Source organism: Aspergillus aculeatinus, assembly GCF_003184765.1.
Source record: "Aspergillus aculeatinus CBS 121060 unplaced genomic scaffold BO66scaffold_10, whole genome shotgun sequence".
NCBI classification, from domain to species: Eukaryota; Fungi; Ascomycota; class Eurotiomycetes; order Eurotiales; family Aspergillaceae; genus Aspergillus; species Aspergillus aculeatinus.
The window spans coordinates 535,432-552,914 of record NW_020291479.1 but is presented as its reverse complement, the minus strand read 5'-3'; the positions used below and the strand labels follow the sequence as shown (position 1 = coordinate 552,914).

Here is a 17,483-nt window from a genome sequence, read left to right as displayed (position 1 = left end):
GATCACCATCCGCGAGCTTTTCGATTCGCGCTGCATCCACCAGACCAAGGAGGGCGTGAAGCTCCTGGGCCGCGGCGTCCTGAAGGACGAGAAGGGCGCCGTCATCGCCCCTAGCAGCAGTAGCAGCACCACTGCCTCCCCCGAATCGGCCTCCACCACCCCCTCCTCCTCCCGGTGCTTCTTTCGGTGCCCCTCCACCCCCTCCACCGCCTGGTGCTGGTGGATTCGGAGGTTGGCGCGCAAACTACATGGCTTCCCAAGCTCTTCCTCATCACCAGACAGCTCTCATGCCATCTATCCGGCCTAAGAAGAAACTCAAGGCACTTCATTGGGATAAGGTCGATACTCCGCAGGTGACCGTGTGGGCATCTCATGCTCCTACTGCTCAAGCAAAGGAGGAGAAGTATGTGGAGCTGGCGAAGAAGGGGGTCTTAGATGAAGTCGAGAGACTGTTCATGGCAAAAGAGACCAAGATCTTCGGCAAGGGCGCGGGAGGCAAACAGCGTACGGATAAGAAACAACTCATCTCCAACGAGCTGTCCAAGACTTTCCAGATTGCTATGGCCAAGTTCTCTCAGTTCCCTGCGGACGATGTTGTACGGATGATTATCCATTGCGACACGGAGATTCTCGACAACCTGGTCGTCATGGATTTCTTACAGAGGGATGAAATGTGCACCATACCCGAGAATATCTCAAAGTCTATGGCGCCATACAGTAGAGACTGGACCGGTCCAGATGCTGCCAGCGCCGAGCGGGAGCAGGATCCAACTGAGCTCACGCGCGAAGACCAGATCTACCTTTATACCGCGTTCGAGCTACACCATTATTGGAAGGCAAGAATGCGTGCTCTTGCGTTGACACGCTCGTATGAGCCAGACTATGAGCATATCTCCGCCAAACTGCAGCAAGTCGTGCAGGTCAGCGAGTCTCTGAGAGACTCCGTGGCCCTAATGAATGTTCTTGGCTTGATCTTGGACATTGGTAATTTCATGAACGATGCCAATAAGCAAGCTCAAGGTTTCAAACTGAGCTCCCTCGCACGCCTCGGTATGGTGAAGGATGATAAGAACGAGACTACATTTGCCGATCTGGTGGAGCGAATCGTTCGAAACCAGTATCCCGAGTGGGAGGGCTTTGTGGATGAGATCAACGGCGTTGTCGCCATTCAGAAGCTCAACGTCGACCAACTGCGCACGGATGCTAAGAAGTACATAGACAACATTAAGAACGTCCAAGCCAGCTTGGACGCTGGCAATCTCAGTGATCCGAAGAAATTCCATCCTCAGGATCGGGTCAGTCAAATCGTTCAAAGAAGCATGAAGGATGCTCGTCGCAAGGCCGAGCAGATGCAACTTTACCTGGACGAGATGGTCAAGAGCTATGATGATATCATGGTGTTCTACGGCGAGGATAACACGGATGAAGGCGCCAGGCGGGACTTCTTCGCCAAGTTGGCTACATTCTTGCTGGAGTGGAGGGTAAGTACATGCAATTACTTTGCGTCGAAGGCTTCTTTTTTTCTAACCGTGATATCAATGTCCAGAAATCCAAGGAGAAGAACATCAGCCTGGAAGAAAACCGGAAACGCATCGAAGCATCTCTGTCTCGCAAGCGGGTTAATGCAGGTCTGGCAAACGGCGCCGGTACAGCTACAGAAGGGCCACAGTCCCCCGCCACGAGCGGTGCTATGGATTCACTTTTGGAGAAGCTGCGTGCGGCGGCTCCTCAGGCCAGGGATCAGCGCGATCGTCGGCGTCGCGCCCGTTTGAAGGAGAGACATCAGGTCCGCGTGGCTTCGGGACAGAAAATGCCAGAACCCGCTGGGTCTGAAGGCGCAGAAGCCGGACAGATTGAAGAGACTGGCAGCAATGAAACGAGCAACGCGGGTGCAGTCGATGCCAACTCGGCCAACACGGGTCTTCTGAGTCCTCCGGCTTTGGAGTCCGAAGCTCCTGAGACATCGAGCCAAGATGCTCAGCATGTGTCAGAAAGCGAAGACGTTGCGGACCGGGCTGCAAGCATGCTGCAGGGTCTACGGGACAATGTTGATGGTGAGCGTCAAAGAAGAAGACGTGAGACAGCCGAGGAAGAGCGGCGTAAACGCAGGCTGCGGAGACGCAACGGTGCCTCTGGTACCAGCAAAGACAGCGCCGATGGCTCGGTGGTAGCCTCTGCGTCCGAACCACTTTCCCCTCCCAAGACAGATCCGATTGAACCGGATGATGTGAGTATCGCCAGTCCTCGAGACGGAGATGACACAGCTCCTCGAACACCCTTGACGCCATCTATTGTGGTATCGCCAACCGCCGACCAAAAGCTACAGTTACCTGGCGATGACGAGCCCAGTGAAGGTTCTCCCTAAACAAAATCCGTGGAGTAAATTGACCACTGCCTCATATTTCTCCACTCCATGTCCCTCTTTCCCCTCATCTCATTTCCAACTTCGCAACGCACATTTCGCCCTTCCGTGCATTTGTTGCATGAACTAATCGCATTCCTTCTTTCCTAATCTAATGTTTGATAGACCAACCCATGCCGTCTCGGAAGATGTCACTATGTGTATGATGTTCCCCTGGCTGCGTGTTTCAGACACGTCTGTCTTCGTTTCTTCTGATCTTCGAGGGCTGTCAAGCGGCGATGTCAAGTGGGATTGGAGGTTTGATATCCTTTCCTGCGTGGCTACTGCTTTGATTCGTTCCTCCTTGCACCAAGCTGTTGCATTCGTTTCCCGAGTACATTTTCACTTTCCTATTTTCGTTTCTCCTTGACCCTGCATACATCATGCTTTCCATCTCCTTGATCTCCCAGCGATTCATAGCCTCTGACATTTCCCCCTTTCTTTTTTTTTTATCAACTTCGGTCTTCATTTTCTGTCTGTGTACATACTCGGCTTTTCATTGGTTTCTTCTTGTTTATTATATCTGGATGTCGTTCCGGCGACAGTTGCATATCTCTGGCGGAGGAGGATTGTGAGGCGTATGGCCGTGTGTCTTTCGGTGCGCAGGCGTGACGAAGGGGCGCAGGGTCCCTGTGATATGACCTTTTCCAACTACATCTACTGGTTTACCAAGCTTAGTGCGTACGCAGAGTGGCTCTCAGAATATGGGACCCGTAACATCTAATGCGAATACAGAGTACTGTACTTATCATGCTTGTATGAGTGTCTGAGTGTCTGAGTGTAATGATATCGACGAGGGTGGGACCGACTGCACGTGATCCCTACCTCCGCGGCATTTTGCGCCAACATTCGAGCCATCCTTTACCCCAACTATCCAGCTTTATGAGGCAATTATTGGTTCTCAGCGACTGATACCATTTTGCGCATGCGAGGCTTCAATCTTCGAACCCTGCGGTGGGCTGCTGCCGCCCGCCCATCGTTGCCGGCCCCGAATCGAGCTGTTTTGTCGAGACGCTCTCCGGCACCACTACTACTATTAAATCCATCACTACGCCGCTGCTTCTCAGCCTCTCGCCCGGATTTCTCACTCTTTGATGCCGACTCCACAATTTATGCCCTCTCCACCGCTCCCGGGCGAGCCGCTATCGCCGTCGTGCGAGTATCTGGTCCAGCATGCGTGCAGGTATACATCTTGACCCGCATTCATTTCGCTTTCAGTTTCAGCGCTCATCGAGACCTGTCCTGTCAACCACTAACTAACCTTACAACTTGTAGATTTACAATGCTCTCTCCCCCTTTGCGCCCCTTCCCCGTGCCCGTCACGCCGCCGTCCGCACGCTCTACGACCCCCTCCACCCTCCATCCTCGAACACCATCCTCGACGCCGCAGCGTTGGTGCTATACTTCCCTGGCCCCCGAACCGTGACAGGGGAAGACGTGCTCGAGCTTCACTTGCACGGGGGTCCGGCGATCGTTAAATCCGTATTGACCGCGATCGCGAACATCAACCGGCCATCCTCGTCACCGTCCTCCTCAATGTCTACAACAACCACAACAACATATTCGAAGGATCCCCAAGTCCCCCTGGGACCCCCCTCCAGAAGAGGAGGCGGGGGAGGAACGATCCGCTACGCCGAGGCAGGCGAATTCACGCGCCGGGCCTTCCTCAACAACCGGCTGGACCTCCCCCAGATCGAAGCGCTGGGGGAGATCCTGCACGCGGAGACGGAACAGCAGCGACGGATCGCCGTGCGTGCGGCGAGCAGCAGCGGCAGTGGTGAGCAAGGCGGCGCGCTGTCGCAACGCTACGAGCAGTGGCGGCATCAGCTGCTGTACGCGCGCGGCGAGCTGGAGGCGCTGATCGACTTCGCCGAGGACCAGCATTTCGACGAATCGCCGCGCGAGCTGGTTGGGTCCGTGGGCCGGCAGGTGCGCGCCCTCCAGGCGCAGATCCAGCTGCATATCGGCAATGCCGCCAAGGGCGAGTTGCTGCGGAGCGGGATCCGCGTGGCGTTGCTGGGGGCCCCCAATGCGGGCAAGAGCTCGTTGCTGAACCGGGTGGTGGGCCGCGAGGCGGCCATCGTCAGCACCGAGGAAGGGACTACGAGGGATATCGTCGATGTTGGGGTGGATGTTGGGGGTTGGTTCGTGCGGCTGGGTGATATGGCGGGGATCCGGTCGGAGGATGTTTTGGGGGACGACGATGATGATGGGAGGAGCTCCGCCGCGGCTCGGAATGTGGTGGTCGGGGCGGTTGAGAAAGAGGGCATCCGGAGGGCTAAGGCTAGGGCGCTGGAGTCGGATGTTGTCGTTGTGGTCGTCTCGTTGGAGAAGGAGGAGGAGGCGGAGGGGAGTGCGAGTGCTTCTTCGCGGTTGGCGGTTGAACGAGAAGTCGTTGATGCGGCTAATGAGTGCGCGCGCGCCGGCCGCTGCGTCGTCGTTGCAATTAACAAGTGTGACCGGTTGCCCGGCCTGGATCGCCTCCCGGATCAGCTGCTTGCCACCGTCCGCACTCTGTTCCCTGCTGTGCCCGACCGGCGCGTGTTCGGGATCTCCTGCCTGGATGCCCGCCGGGAGACGGGCTCCGTCTCTGGCCCGGTGGCGCAGCACGATCCGGGCCATATCCAGCGCTTTCTACAGGGGTTGATCGCTACGTTTGAGGAACTGGCTTCCCCGACGGGGATCGAGGAGGATGCCAACGGCCAGTACGACCGGTCCTACTGGGAGGATTCTCTGGGCGTCACCCACCGACAGAGCTCGAACCTACAACGCTGCCTGGAGGATCTAGACGCGTTCATGAACCAGACTCAACCATCAAACCATCACCATCTTACACACGAGTCCGAGGAAGAAGTCGACATCGTCACCGCGGCCGAGCACCTCCGTTCCGCGGCCGATGCCCTGGCCAAGATCACGGGTAAAGATGAGAGTGGCGACGTGGAGGATGTCCTGGGGGTGGTGTTCGAAAAGTACGTTGTCTCCCACCGTTCTTTCTTTTCAGGCCTATCCATTTTTCTTCGTTCTAATCTGTTCAACAAACAAACAAACAACACATTTCTGCGCTTCCAAACAAATGACATGGCTAATCACTGGGGAGGGGGTGACGTGTGGTAACAGATTCTGCGTTGGGAAATAAACACGACTGCTGCTAGCCCTGAGAAATTCTTTTTTTTTCTTATCTTTTGGCACTGCAAACCGCAGCCTATACTTCTCCCTTCCATTTGGTGATGCTGTTCCGCAGCCGGGGACCTCGCGAGCATTCTACTGGTTGGTCCCTGCTTTATCATTCACATCGTTATACCCGCCCCGGCCTTGCATGTCCATCGGTTCGGCTGCGGTCGAGGTCGAGGTGGAGGTTGATGACGTGGGGGCGTTATATCCGCCTCGACCCATGGAGTCCATGGTCAAAGGGGGCTTTCTGGATGGTCCCATTTTCTGAGGTATAACAGCGATGGGAGGTACAGTTGAGATGGATGGGCGGGAATGCTGACAATGTGACAGTACACATGAAAGGTCAGTTGAGGGGGATGAGCCGCGATGAGGAACGTGTCTTGATGTGTGAATGGGAGGCGCAATTCACAAGTTGGCAAGGGGGAAAAGTATGTTGGACACCGACCGACCTGGCTCTAGGAAACGTCTCGAAGATAGGCTGGAACAGAAAAGTGATGAAATCAGCTTGGACCGGATCCAAGCCAGCGACAACACGGGATGTATTTGATAGACGTATGATGAGAGAGGAAAATAGGCATCATGGTCTCTCGATCCCATCCATGCTTTTATAGAGACTTCATTCATTTGACTTTGAGATCTTCAAAATACAAAGAGAGCTACGAACGCCCAACTGGCCGTGGACAGATAGGGCTTAGGAGCCAGATCATTGGAACAACAAGTTAGGTATGAACGGTGTTCCCTAATAATACTTAATTGTCTCTCCACCTCCAAGGCCATTGGCCTTACCAGGCGTTCGTTTGCCACGGACCATTTTCCCGGGAACGATCTCCGTGTTGTTCTTCGCTCTGTCACTGCATGAGTGGCTTTGTTTGGGAACATTTAAGACAAGCTCCAAGCCATAGTCACGATGATGTTATTGATGCGGTGTAGGCAGGATTGTGCTGCAAAGCGCTGGGTCGGGGACCCAATTCGATGTGTAAATAAGCCGTGGCCAATATTTGTATACCAGGGACCCAGTAGAAGCGAGACTTGCATGAGGTGGATGTCTTAAATAAATAAATAAATGGCACAACAGAACTAAAACAAAGCCTGGGCCTGACCACAGGCCTTTCTGCGTTGTGGTCTCGTTCGAACACATGGTTCCTCATCCTTGAGCAAGATGAATCGCAAAAGAGAGACAAGAAGGAGAGGTAGAGAGACCTCTCACACGGCAAGCTCAAATGCTTCACCCTCCAACGCCGTGTATACTGATGAGAGAGACGATTCTGAGTCCCAGTGTTCGTCCTCCTCGGATTCCCTCTGATACACTGGGCTTGACATCCAGATGGGAGACAAGGAGTATCTGGCACAACGCGAGTCGATGACTGAGCTTGGCGATTCCGGCAAGAAACTCGGTCCTTTCGTTCGAGCGAATGTTGTCTCCAAGGGAAGACTGATCCCTCGGGGTTTCCTAGATGAGTCAAGGTGGGGTCGCGCGCTAGACCTAAGCATTGGATGTTCGTTCGCGGGAACAAACGCCTGTTCTTCTACGAGGAAGGCCCCTGGCATGCCACTGAGTCCCAAGGGTCCATGGTTAGGGCTGGCTTCTCGACGCATATGCTCCGGGGTGTGGGATCGGCTTGTGGGTAGCCCTTGTTCTAAAGTCCCGGGTAGTTCCTGGGGGATTATGGTTGTTCTTGGGGCGGTATGGGTCTCCATTGGAGAATCGGACCAGAAGGCTGGCGCTGGTCGATGCAAAGCTTGATCGTGTTTTTCCGCTGGAAAAGAAAAAGTCCAAGAAGGTACGACGTCAAACCTCGACGGAGTTGACTGGTGTATCCGATACAACAGGTTCTGCACCTCCAGCTTTCGTTCGTCGGAGATGCTTGCCGAAGGGGCAAAGCCAATGCGGTCCACCGTAAGTCCTAAATCAGCATCCTCCTTTGCTGATGTGCGATCGCAGGAGAGAAGTAACCGCAACACGTCAGGGTGTCCGTAGTAAGCGGCATGTCGGTAGGGCGGCCAGCCCCTTTCATCGCGCTTGGCGGCCAATGCACCCCGTTGAAGCAATAGAGTGACCACAGGAAGATGCCCTCCCATCGCTGCTAAACACAATGGGGAATCCTCCTCGGACATCTCTTCATATGGTAGGTAGATGGGTGACCCTCGATCTAGGAAGTTCTGCACGGCAGCGGCATGACCGTACCGACATGCCACGCAGAGCGCGCGATCTCCCACAGAGTCGCGAGCTTTCAGAGAAGCCCCCTTGTCACAAAGCAAATTGAGTAGACCCATGGATCCATCAGCAGCCGCTATGTGGACAGATCTCCGTAGGTCGGGGCTAACGCAAGCTTCTATATCGGCGCCCGATATGAGCAGCAATCTGGCGACTTCCAAGCTGTTTGCTATGCATGCGTAGTGAAGTGGCGTGAAGCCGGTGTGGCAGCGAGCTTCTAGAGGCAAGTTTTTGCGAATGAGATGCTCAACAACTGCGAATTGTCCGTTCATCGCTGCTAGATGGAGAACCGTTCGACCAGCGATGTTTGTTTTAGCCAACACAGTCTTCTTTAGGCTCAATGCATTCACAACCTCGGTATGCCCGTTAAAAGCGGCCCAGTGCAAGGCTGTCATTGAAGCATCATCGAGGCATCGAACCGAGGCCTTCCGCTTCAACAGCAATTGGACTGCAAACAGTTGGCCCGTAGCGGCTGCGCAGATGAGAGGTGTTCTGCGATCGTTTCCAGCCGCATCGATATTCGCTTTGCTATCAAGGAGTAACTCAATAGCCCTGAGATGACCAGCCTCGCAAGCATAATGCAGTGCCGTCATCATCATCCCGTCCTTCGCTTCCACGTCTGCACCTGCTGAAACCAGAAGGTGAATGATCGCTGCATCACCTTGTTTTGCGGCAGCATGCAGCGCAGTAGTCTGGCTGTCTGCTCGCGCATTGAGCTTAGCATGGCATGCGATCAGCAGGCGCGCCGCATCAACGTGGCCATAATACGCTGCCAGCCAGAGGGCTGTTTGGCCATTAGAGTTCCGCACGTCGATATCTAGAAATTCGGGTAGAAGCAGCTCCAAAACGTTACAGTGGCCGCGGGAAGCTGCTAGATGCAAAGCCGTCGATCCGGATTTATCGGTGGCATCCACTCGCGCGTTCCATTGAAGCAACAGCTCTACGACTTCTTCGTTTGCGTTCTGAGATGCGACAAGTAATGCCGTTCGGCGAGTGGACATGTGACGAGCTTCAATATCATGACCATTCTCGAGAAGTTGCGCAATGTCAGCTCGAGATCCGGTCTGAGACAATTCAACCAATAACGGTGCAGTTGAATTATCGGCTGAGGTCAAGTTGTTACTCGTCCCTATGTTCCTCGCATAGACCCGTCGCTCCGTGCGACTACGAGCGGGGCAAGATGGGGTTGTTGCGGACCAGCTAGGTCGTCTGAACTGTCGAATGATGGACCGGATTCTCTCACGTCGTGAGCCCGATGTACGAGACACCCGCGACGAGCCAGTCACGTCCGATTGCCACCGGCGTGTCTGGGTTGGACTCGAATGAACGGGTTGTGGAGTATGAGATACGCTCCGCTTGTGACCTTGAGAGGGGCCAGTTGTCGTAGGATACAGGCGGAGTGGAAGCACCAGGCAATTTGTTTCTAACGTGTGTAAGCCCGACGCAGCTTCGCCAGATTGTCTTTCGTACGGAGTACTGCTGTTCCTACGATCAGGGCGAGAAAGAGGAATATCTGTCGTGGTCGCGAGAGCCTCTAGTGGCTGCGAAGGCTGCGTATCGGGGAGGTCATTCCTCCAGGCCTTTTCGAATTCCGATCGAGTGCTCACTGGAGCGGATGAGCGACGATTCATGCTACCAGGCGCTGTGCGAGAGGATGCGTAGTCACTAAATGTCCGCCGGGTTGTACCGTTCTGGTAAAGCCTGTGGATTGTTCTGCGATTGTCTGTTCGTCGTAATGGATGGTAGACCTGCTCAGAAGAGGTCTGACTGGGCTGGCTTCGCATTAACCGAGTCATTGGTCATTGATACTTTTCTGCAGCAGAGCAGAGAAAGAGAGAATGAAAGGGCTGTTCTTGTTTTAGCCGAATCTCATCCATGGTCTCAACATTAGTTATCTACCTTGCGCATGCTCGGAACCCAATCTGTGCAGCGTCATGGCCCGATGTGCCAAGTGTCAGCGCAGTTTGAATTGAATTGTCGGAAGAGCTTCCTTGACTGCAGGGCTACTGCTCAGCTCGACCTGGAGCATTGACTTGTACGTGGCCCAATCATGCAGCGGTGTGATGTCAGCTTCTCACTGAAGCAATTGTAAACGCGTCGGTCGGGGAAATACAGCGGGTCAGATCTGCAGAAAGAGGAAGAGGAGGAAGAAGCTGAGAAGACGAAGAAGATCGAGGCCGGTAAGGTACGGAGTACTGTTCCAAATTCCGAGTTCAATGGATACCACCACATACTACCCAATTTAGTAGTCTATCTACTGAGCCTGGCGTACTCCGTACTCCGTATTTCGTACTCCTTCCACTCGTATTTTCTCGATGGTCTGTATCTGTCTACATATCCTTACCTAGGTAATACATACATACTGTACATTCATACATACGTACTGTACCTCCCGCATGCATGCAGAAATTCCTCAGCTCTTCCTCCACCGATCTTTCTACTAGTACTTACCTACCAAGACAATTCGTCTCACCAAAAGCTGAAGAGAAGATATGATATGACTGGACATTCTATTCTTCACTTTTCTTTTGCTTTTGCTCTCTTCGCTCGTGTTCTTCTGATTTTATTCTCCTGCCTTCCTTCAAAGAGCACTGATCACACCATTAACTCCACTCCGCTACTCCCGACGGCCATAAGTTACCCGGTCATCTTTACAATAAGCTCCTGCATGTTCGGAGGCAGCTGCCAACCTTGTGTGTATTCACTTGGTCGTCTGCTTGGGCCTGTCCTGATGTCTGAATTGGCTTTCCTCCAAACATCGCATGCCAGAATCCAGCCCGCACGCCAGCTGAACGGCTTATGGTCAGCACCCCTGTAAGAAACTTCGCGATGATGGCTGATTCGATCGAGCACAACGCTTCTAAGGGACGGAGGGCCTTATTCATGCCGCTACGCGAGAGGATAATAAATATCAAGAGGGTGCTGAGTCAAATGGCGGTGGCCGCCTGTTCATGGGAGCATGGCATCGATCTCCCCCCGGAACTTTATCCACGTACGAGGTCCTGTACAGTGGTACTAATCGGTTGGTCGCCTCACAGGACACGATCTCCACAGAGCTGTGCTCGAGGAAGCTGGGATACATTTCGGTCAGACCTGCGTTATCCTCGGCCTTCCCCTCGGAAACTGGTCGATGGTCTTCTCCCCTCAAGGCTGGCGCCCAGGCGCGCCTGCGCGCATTGATAGCGCGTTGATAGCGCGCTGACGGCGCCTTTACCAGATATATGAGTTGAAGGGGTCGAGTTGAGGAGTTCCCCGAACAATGGCTTGGTAGGGTTGGGGGAAGAGAGGAAAAGAAGAGAAAGAGGTCTTTACGGGGTAGTACGACGTGTGGTGTCTGGGCTTATTTCAATGAACAATATTATAGTACGTAGTCTACGGAGTACTCCGTAGTTATGGAATAAACAGCCCGACTCCACAACCTTGTTCTGGTCGGACCCCAATCAGAGAACAGCCCTCAATCCTTGTCTTTCCGCACCGTCAATAGCTGGACTCATACTGACTATTTACCCACCGTACTGTACCTACGAATAACGTTAGGTTATACATATCTACGCGGGGCTTGAAATCATCCTTGTTTACCTACTGTCCTCTATCCTCATATTTATAGCGTACATAGAACGGCCTCACAGCTTCCATACAGCCCAGTCCTTCAGATCAAGCTCTTTAATGATCCCTCGAAGTGGTCCTTGTAATTCCATACCCTCGGCCCACAGCTTAGGTCCTGCCATATAACTGATGAAGCCTTCTGGTCCAGACACAAGGATCAGATTGTCTTGCCTGGGTTTGGGGGACGGCAAGCCGACCGAATTAGTGAAATCCAGGATCGCCTGCTTGCCAATGGCACTACCTTCTTCGTCGACAAAATAGTCCACAGTCATCTGGCCAGGATATTGCGCCCGGAGAGCCTCCAGCTCTCGGACAATGAGGGACCGAGTCTGGTTGAGAGGCGATGCGGCCGGGACTGGGCTGGCTGCTGGTGGTGGAGTTGAACGACCAAAGAACCACGACCTCCGCGGAGCTGGAGTCACTATTGTGTCATTGATTCCCCCCAAACAGTCGTCCCGGTTTCGATTAGCCCAGAGAATATGAATTCTAGGTTTACAAGTCTGATCTGTGCGACGAAGAAGAGTGTGTGCGGCTTGCAACGCCGGGGCAATTCCGGTCCCACCAGCAATGAAGAGAATGTGTTGCGTGCTCGGTGGGATCCCGCATTCGACCCTAGGGCCACGCACTTCTATGGGTGAGCCCATATCGAGGCTGTGAAGATAGCGAGAAACTTCACCATGGGGATCTCGCCGGATGAAGAACCGCAAGCATTCATCCTCCTCTTCATCTGGCGAGGTTGAGGGAAGGGGAGTATAGTCTCTTCCAATCTGCAGTTGGGGCTGTTTAAACATCACACTCCAAATTCCCGTTGTCCATGCTTCCTCGTAAACGGCGCGGTTGCTCCCATCTACCTTGGGTGGCTGTAGAGTGAAAATGCTCCCCGACGACGACACGGGTTCCCGTGATACTAAATAGTATGGAGTGAATTGAGCGGGAGACAAGGTTGATGACCGAGAACCGTATTCGGATCGGATATATGCGCCAATACCGGCGGCAGCCGTTGTAACAAGGGCCACTTGCACCCATCGACGTGATCTAGGTGGCGGCGGAGGAGAAGAAGAAGAAGAGGAGGAGGAGGATGCGGAGGAGGCGGAGGCGGAGGCGGAGACGGAGGACGAGGTATAAAATTGGGGGCTTCTCGTCAGCAGCCTTCCACCGATGGAGGACACATTGTACCGATCGTACCGAGAAAAGCCCTGACAAAAAATCCGGGGCTTCATGGGTGAAGAGAGAGGAACGAGATTCGAGAACATAGGGAAGAAGCTATCAAAAGTTGGATTAAAAGTTGATTAAAATCAGGGACTGGAGATGGATCCCTCGGCACTAAGCCTGATCGAGCTAACCACGCACCCTGCCCGACCGTCTGTGCTCAATTCATGTTACAGAGACTCATTCATGGTTTCGTTTATTCATTCATTCATCTATTCAGCCCTATTCTCTCCTCCACCTTACCCTTGCTCTCAATTACACTTGCTTCTTCTCTAACTCTTCTACTTTGTCCTTGACTTTTCTGTGTTAAGTGTTGTGTATCATTTCTTGTCTGTTTTACGAATACAACGTCACTCATCGCACGACCTCAACATTGGCATGGACACAGCCCGTGCTCTGTCACTGCTCGCCATTCACCTCCGCTTCACTCCAAAATACTAACCACCCCTGACCTCTGGTGAAAGGCATGTCCCAGATAGCCTTTTCCAACCCCGGTTCGAGGTCGGACAGTTACCATGCACCACCCCGGGATTCTCTAGAGCTTGCCTCGCTAGCCTCATCGCCAGATTCTGGTCCTCGATCTTCCTGCTCCTCCTCTCCCTCGGGCGTTTCCTCTTCGCGCAAGCTCTCCTTAGACGAAGAAGACCCTTTAACCAGTACTCAGCTCCCCGCACAATCTTCTTCTAATCGACCTCGATCCGCGCGCTCATACTCAGTCTCCTCCGCTTTCGATTTTGGGGCGACGCTCTTTCCCTTATCGCAGACTACGGGCGGGTATGCCCCTTTGGGAGCCCCGTCCGCCTTGGACGGAGAGGCTGGCCTAGCTGACGGATCGCTGGAGCGGAACAAGACCTTGACCTACTTGAACGGTCTGTCCCTCGTTGTTGGCCTGGTCATTGGCTCTGGAATCTTCTCCTCTCCTAGCCAGGTCAATGTCAATGCGGGTTCGCCAGGGGCGTCGCTCATTGCATGGGTAGTTGCTGGGTTGCTGGCATGGACCGGAGCAGCCAGCTATGCAGAGCTGGGCGGATCTATCCCGCTGAATGGAGGATCTCAGGTGTACCTCGCAAAGATATTCGGAGAATTGGCGGGTTTTCTGTTCACCTGGTGTGCTGTTCTCGTGTTGAAGCCCGGCAGCGCTGCCATCATCGCCATCATCTTCGGAGAGTATGTCGTGCGCGCAGTAGTGGGAGCCGAGGTTGAAACCATCAACCCATGGATAAACAAGGCCTTTGCCTTTGGTGGACTCTTTGTTGTGACTCTGCTGAATTGCATCTCTACACGGGTGGCCGCACGCATTGGAGACTTGTTTATGTTCTTCAAGTTTGTTGCATTGCTGGCTGTCACAATTATCGGCATAGTGGTAGCTATCACAGGTCTCTCCTCAACTGGAAGTGCCAACAAGGAATGGAAGACTGGCTGGTTCGAGGGTACAAATATCGACGTTTCCGCATGGGCGCTGGCTCTGTACGCGGGGCTTTGGGCATTCGATGGCTGGGACAATGTATGCCTTTTCTCTCATACCCCTCATGCCGTTGCGATCTCTAACACGAACTCATCTAGACCAACTATGTTACCGGGGAATTCAAAAACCCTAACCGGGACCTGCCACGGGTGATTCACACAGCCATGCCGTTAGTCATCCTATCTTACATCCTTGCCAACGTCGCCTACATCCTCGTCCTGCCCCAAGCGACCATTGAAGCGAGCAATACCATTGCGGTACAGTTCGGCGACAAAGTCTTCGGTCATGTGGGTGCTCTCATCTTTGCACTGATTGTGTCCGCAAGTTGTTTTGGCGCCCTGAACGCCACGACCTTCACCAGTGGTCGATTGGTCTACGCGGCCGGAAAAGAAGGTTATCTACCTGAAGTCTTTGGTACTTTGTGGACACGCGGCACTTCCTCCTCTAACCGCCTTCAACACCGGTCTTGGTTGAGCAAGTCGCTTTCCCGGCTGTGCGGCGCCGGCACACAGATCGGGTTCACCCCCATCAATGCGATGGCCCTCAACGGCGCTCTTACGGTGGTCTATATCGTTGTTGGCGAGTTCAAGACGCTCGTCACGTTTTACGGAGTCGCTGGCTACACATTCTATTTTCTGACCGTGTTAGGGTTGATCGTGCTCCGGGTGCGCGAGCCGTACTTGCAACGACCTTACAAGACCTGGATATCGACTCCGATCATCTTCTGCTGTGTGAGTCTGTTTCTGCTCAGCCGCGCCGTCATTGCAGAACCGCTGCAGACCTTGATCGTGGTCGCTTTTATTATCGCCGGTGTTCCCGTCTACTACTGGCGTATTTACAAGCGTGACGGACACAAGGCGCTGCCCAGCTGGAAATTCTGGCAGCGAACTTTCCGGTGACTTTCCTCTACTCATGAATGACAGACTCCTCTAATGCCCGACCTCCTCAACTACATAATTTCATCCATCTTCTTCGCTGTAGCTCCGCCGTTCACCTCATTTTTGTTGTGCATTATATTCAAGGAAAGTCTGCATTGGACGAGAAGACGGATTGTGCTGTAAGGCCACTATGACTTGATGATACCCATTCGCATTCTTCGGATACTTGTTGTGAAGGAGAGCGGGGGACCTTGTTGCTTTCTTTTTCTAAGGTTGCGTCTTAATTGCTTACTTTGGGCCACAAATGGAACCACTCGAACAACGGGCGAGGCGGGTTCCGAGGGCTTTTTTTTCTTGAATCTGCATGAGTTGTCGGCATTGATATAGAGATTTGGAGCATGGGTTGACACGATTGCATTTTGTTATGTTGATCAAGCATTACTCAAACACATATGTATGATAGAGAATATATAATATTGATTAATACTTAGATAATATCTTCGGTGCCTCAACACCTTAGCTTGCAGTGATCATGTCGCAACCAGTCCGTCCCATATATTTGCTTCTAAAAGAAGGGCAGGACTATCCTCCACCGAAGGCTGTGTCTGAACATCTCTCCCCATTGCAAAGAACTGCAATATGGATCGCTCTTGGTCGGCCGGCATGAGGTAGATTCGGGTCGAGATGACCGTTCTCTCGTTGACAAAGACTTCCAGCACACTAGTATCCCAGAATGCACGGATCCGGAGCGTCTCCTCCCGTAGCTCGCCTTGCTCGGTCTCATAAGTGAAGAGAGTATGCGGCGCACTCTCCGGGTCATGGTCTATTTCAGGATCGGGAGGTGAAGGGCGGGCGATGATGAACGTCTCTTGATGTACGTTCCACGACAAAGTAGTACGACGTTGAGCATCTTTGCTAGACAGTCAGCAAGAGGCCTCGAAGAAATTTACTTCCAATGGTCGATATCACAAGTGCCATCCATACCTATGCCATGATCTATGAACAGTCCCACTTGGCTGCAGTTCTTTCTGACGGATATCTCGGCTTGAAGTTCCCACTTGCTCGTCGTTATAGAGACGCTGGTGCCTAGTGATGCAGCTAGCTTGGCGGGGTTTTGTAGAGACTTATTAGCTAGGTGGCTTCTGTGCGCATTGCTTCGAAGCTTCTCGATTCTAGCATCTGGTCTAATACCCAGGGTGCGAACGGTGCACGTTCCTCTGAAATCAGCTTCGGACTCTATAGATGTGATAGCGGTGAGCTCCGCGCAGCGCGCGCGCATCACGCGGTGCAGTGTCATTATGTTCACGACCCTAGGGATGGAAAGTGTCCCACTCCATCCCTGCTGATGTCGAATTTGATCGGAGAGACTGTCTTCTGCGATCCAGCAGTAGACAACGTGTTGTGAGGTGACGGGATCCCAGAACGAATTGGCCGCGTATCCGCAGCCGTGGTCAAAAATGCCCGAATAGGCAAAAGTTGCAAGGGGCTGCTGTTGCGCCCTGATTCCGGGAGAGGGCTCGATGGACATCCAAAGCTGTGCTCTGGCTGCTCTTCTCCGAGGCTTGCCTCGTGTTGACACGCCCTCGGCCCCCATGATGATGAAGTTCCGGGGTCGGTTCTGGTCGTCCGTCAGCGAGACGAAATTCGCAACCTCCCAGTTGATTCCTAGGTCGCCCGACCAGCGGGATGGTCGAGAGTGAAGTCCAATATGAGCCAAGCATCCTACATAGCTCCACTCTCGCAGATCCTGTGGGTTTACTGAGTAGACAAAGACAGTCGGGGTCTCTCCGACAATGCCCCCGGAAACGAAACCACACAGATCCGAAGATGCTAGGGCTCCGGGCTGTTGTAGGATAAATGGCCATTGAGCGATAAAAGGGTCCCTCCAGCCTGTGACGGAAAGATGATCAGGGGGCCCTGACACGATTGGGTTGCATTCAAGACGCTGCCATGTTGTCCCTCCGTCGGTGGAAGTTGCAAGACTGATCGATTCGGAGCCGGCCACATAGGGTCGTGCATAATGAATGGGTAAGCATTTCACTGAAGTATATATCGCGGTGAGGGCCCCAGACTCCCCATAGATCGTACCAGGTCTCCGGCAACCAGTGAACACACCGCACTTGTCATACTCGGCCGAGGGAGTTAGACACGGCTCCTGGGCTTGTTTCCAGGTGAGCAGATCAGATGACGTACAGTGTGCCCACGATATATTCCCCCAATCATTTCCCTTGGGGTTCCATTGAAACGACAGGTGATAGAGACTAGTGGTGGGATCGTATGTCAATCCACACGGGTCATTCAGCCATCCATTGGGCGCAGTGATGTGGAACGATGGGCGCCACTGTGCGGTCTGTTCAGAAAATGTCTCTTGATGGAGGAGGCTCGTGTGATCTGACAAGGACGGGGGGCAGTGCATGGCGGCGATATGGGATTGAAAATGCTTGTATCACTGCAATGTGCAGCAGGGCTACGTTTCTAAACACATAGCTTGAAGCTGGACGAAGGCCTCCCGGCGGATCCTCGGCAAAACTCGTCTTC

The 17,483-nt window shown here is 53.4% G+C and overlaps 5 protein-coding genes across 5 annotated transcripts; 3 read left to right on the top strand and 2 right to left on the bottom strand.

Annotated features, from left to right (window-relative positions):
- Positions 1 to 248: 248 nt before the first annotated feature.
- BO66DRAFT_316842 (FH2 domain-containing protein) lies at positions 249 to 2,365 on the top strand (the record flags this gene model as incomplete). Its single annotated transcript, XM_025643527.1, has 2 exons — positions 249 to 1,481; positions 1,547 to 2,365. The coding sequence occupies 2 exons, from the start codon at positions 249 to 251 to the stop codon at positions 2,363 to 2,365; spliced, it is 2,052 nt and encodes a 683-aa protein (XP_025506593.1).
- Positions 2,366 to 3,326: 961 nt separating this feature from the next.
- On the top strand, positions 3,327 to 5,515 carry BO66DRAFT_316761 (tRNA modification GTPase; the record flags this gene model as incomplete). The annotated part of the gene is made up of 3 exons (XM_025643523.1): positions 3,327 to 3,584; positions 3,677 to 3,921; positions 4,006 to 5,515. The coding sequence occupies 3 exons, from the start codon at positions 3,327 to 3,329 to the stop codon at positions 5,513 to 5,515; spliced, it is 2,013 nt and encodes a 670-aa protein (XP_025506592.1).
- Positions 5,516 to 11,410: 5,895 nt separating this feature from the next.
- BO66DRAFT_418631 (cytochrome b5 reductase family protein) lies at positions 11,411 to 12,630 on the bottom strand (the record flags this gene model as incomplete). Its single annotated transcript, XM_025649757.1, has 2 exons — positions 12,579 to 12,630; positions 11,411 to 12,542 (listed from the first exon to the last, which is right to left on the bottom strand). Exons 1-2 carry the CDS (start codon positions 12,611 to 12,613, stop codon positions 11,411 to 11,413), a joined length of 1,167 nt encoding a protein of 388 aa, XP_025506591.1. The 5' UTR covers positions 12,614 to 12,630.
- A 196-nt stretch (positions 12,631 to 12,826) lies between these two features.
- BO66DRAFT_368853 (putative amino acid transporter) lies at positions 12,827 to 15,415 on the top strand. Its single transcript, XM_025645352.1, has 2 exons — positions 12,827 to 14,106; positions 14,166 to 15,415. Exons 1-2 carry the CDS (start codon positions 13,069 to 13,071, stop codon positions 14,964 to 14,966), a joined length of 1,839 nt encoding a protein of 612 aa, XP_025506590.1. The 5' UTR covers positions 12,827 to 13,068; the 3' UTR covers positions 14,967 to 15,415.
- BO66DRAFT_418629 (glycoside hydrolase family 32 protein) lies at positions 15,402 to 17,405 on the bottom strand. Its single transcript, XM_025649756.1, has 3 exons — positions 17,139 to 17,405; positions 15,930 to 17,105; positions 15,402 to 15,855 (listed from the first exon to the last, which is right to left on the bottom strand). Exons 1-3 carry the CDS (start codon positions 17,359 to 17,361, stop codon positions 15,476 to 15,478), a joined length of 1,779 nt encoding a protein of 592 aa, XP_025506589.1. The 5' UTR covers positions 17,362 to 17,405; the 3' UTR covers positions 15,402 to 15,475.
- Between the last annotated feature and the right edge of the window lie 78 nt (positions 17,406 to 17,483).